The sequence below is a fragment of the Chanos chanos genome, chromosome 7 (genome assembly GCF_902362185.1).
Source record: "Chanos chanos chromosome 7, fChaCha1.1, whole genome shotgun sequence".
NCBI classification, from domain to species: Eukaryota; Metazoa; Chordata; class Actinopteri; order Gonorynchiformes; family Chanidae; genus Chanos; species Chanos chanos.
In genome coordinates, this window is record NC_044501.1 from 45,681,325 (window position 1) to 45,683,738 (window position 2,414).

Here is a 2,414-nt window from a genome sequence, read left to right on the forward strand (position 1 = left end):
ATCGGTCATATGCACATTTACAGTGGTTATAGAGTATAAATTATGGGTTATAATTTGTTTCCTGAGGGGTTGAAATTTGTTCTGGACAATACAATATCAACAACTCATTTTTTCCAGTTCTTGAGTATTTGTACATATGTTGAGGGACATCGCCAGTCTGATCCTATACAGCTCTGTTCCCATTCTGTGCGTGGTAGATTAAAGGAGGGATTTTAGACACGACATTTCTGGTCCTCTGTTTTCCAGATGATCCTTTGTTTTAGCTTCAGGTCATACTCCCTCCATACGTCTTTATGAAGTCAGGCACCAGGGCACCAGGTCCCAGTCTGGTATAAGGAGACCTTACCATACGGGAGCAGTGCCATATAATCTTTGCTTGGTATGAGGCCCCCTGCTGGTGAAACAAATTAATCTAATCTACCAGTTTTTTGAGTGTGAAATTAATGGATGATGGCGATGGTCAGAGGATCATGGTATGCTTACCTATTTGTCAACATGTTTGTTGACGATTACTGACAAAACACTACTCTGTTAGACATGTTTTTCCCAGTTTGAGTCTTTAGATGGAAGAATTCACTGCTATAAAGTGGACTTCAATGGAAGTATCCTCCTATAGAATAAGTATCAGATTATCATTGATCTGGCCTCCTAGCCAGTCATCCTGCTTCTCCAATCACTGGCATTTTCTGCTTTTCTGTGGTAACCAGTCCATGTTTTCCAGTTGTCTTGTCCCTTCGTCCCGTCAGCATTTCGGACTATTTTTAAACCATCTTGCTCTTTAGAAGGGGCACGAAGGACAGAGGGAGACGGGGCTTGGGACAGGCAGCAATGTGATGTTTTATTTCTCCAAGGTAGGTTAGATCCTTCAGCGTGTTATCCAATAAAAGACAAATGCACAGTACTAAAGTCGTGTGTATTTCTTCATCTGCCAAATCATGTCAGCGTGATTTTGCCCGGTGTGTGGTAATGCTATGTCCTTTTGCCTTGGTATTCCTCACAGAGTGAACGTGACTTGCTTTGGAGTCCTTGTGAAGGACTTTCTGTCACAGGCCTCTTATATTAAGGCTAGTGCTGTCCTCTGTTTCGCTCGAATTAAAGATGGTATGTTTGACTTTGTTTTCTTATTTAATACAACAAAGTTTGCTTCGAACATATATCATTTAAAAAAGACAAAGAAAGGAAAAAAATAGTGTCTTGTAAATAAAGTCCATTAAGCCAAAAAAAATATTGGAAATGTAACATAAGGATGAAGTAAGATAATACTTACTAAGCTGTGTTAAATTCAATGCCAGTGTGATACAACATGTGTCATCAATCAATCTTGCTTACAGTGGACACTATGAAAATATATTCTTACAGACAGCCTACCCCATCTTGGTTTAAAAAAAAAAATGCAAAAGCGAGAAGATTAAGTGAGTTCGTTTTCATTTTCTTTATGCTCTTCTCTATAGAGTAGATACAGGAGATCAGGCGTGCGGCTACACAAACACTGTGAGACCTGTTACAGCCGACGCTGCAGGGCCCCAGTAGAGGTCTCAGTGTCCTGCCTGGTCGTTACCTGCCGCTTCCTCTGCGGTGCCACCTTTCACATGTGCAAGGAAGAGGAGCATGCGCTGCTGTGCCCCAACCAGAAAGTGCCCTGCCTCAACGCCAGCTACGGCTGCCCTTTCACCATGAGCCGGTCCAAGCTGGCCAAACACCTGCAGGTGTGCCCTGCCAGTGTGGTGTGCTGCTCTATGGATTGGAACCGTTGGCCCGTGGAGGATCCGAACTCAGTCCTATACGTTAACGTGTTGAAGGAGATGAGCAGCGGAAGCCCACTGGACGTGTCCGTCGCTCTTAGAGACCAGAAGCTTCTATTTTCCAGGCTAAAAATGAGATCCTTTTTCCCAGAACTGATGGAAGAACCAGAGGAGCCGGAGACAGAGGCAGAAGAAGAGGGAGCGGTCGGAGGGGAGGATCCATTTAATGGGGTACAAGCAAATGGAGCTACCGCCGAACACCTTTTGAGCAAAAGTCCTCATAATTCTTCAACGAATGGAGTAGATGAAGCTCTGAGTGCCACTGTAGACAAACACAAGTTTGACCTGTATGAGAAGATGTTCAGCATGGAACGAGGAGGCTGCAACCAGTCTGAGAGCCAGAGACCTAAAGAGGGGGTCACAAAAGGAAAAGTAACGTCTTCACAGAGTCACACAGTTCCGGGAACCCCAGAGAAACAGGGAACCTCTAAGGAACCGCAGAGAACCCAGGAGAATAAAAACACCCCCCAGCCAGACATCTCCAAAACAGGACTAGCTCCATGGCAGGATGGTGTCTTGGAAAGACTCGGCCAGCAGTTCAACCCGAGAGAATATAACATGTACCTAGTGCATCACGGACGTATGCTCATCTCCTTTGGACAGATAGAAGCT

At 44.6% G+C, this 2,414-nt stretch overlaps 1 protein-coding gene across 1 annotated transcript in view; it reads left to right on the forward strand.

The window, feature by feature from the left end:
* Positions 1 to 443: 443 nt before the first annotated feature.
* The window catches only part of fbxo40.2 (F-box protein 40, tandem duplicate 2), a 3,525-nt gene continuing 1,554 nt past the window's right edge, over positions 444 to 2,414 (forward strand). The window contains exons 1-3 of the mRNA XM_030779443.1: positions 444 to 473; positions 783 to 851; positions 1,452 to 2,414. The exon at positions 1,452 to 2,414 is cut by the window's right edge and continues 933 nt beyond it. Of these exons, the coding sequence (XP_030635303.1) occupies positions 444 to 473; positions 783 to 851; positions 1,452 to 2,414 (1,062 nt within the window). The remainder of the gene's footprint in view (positions 474 to 782; positions 852 to 1,451) is intronic.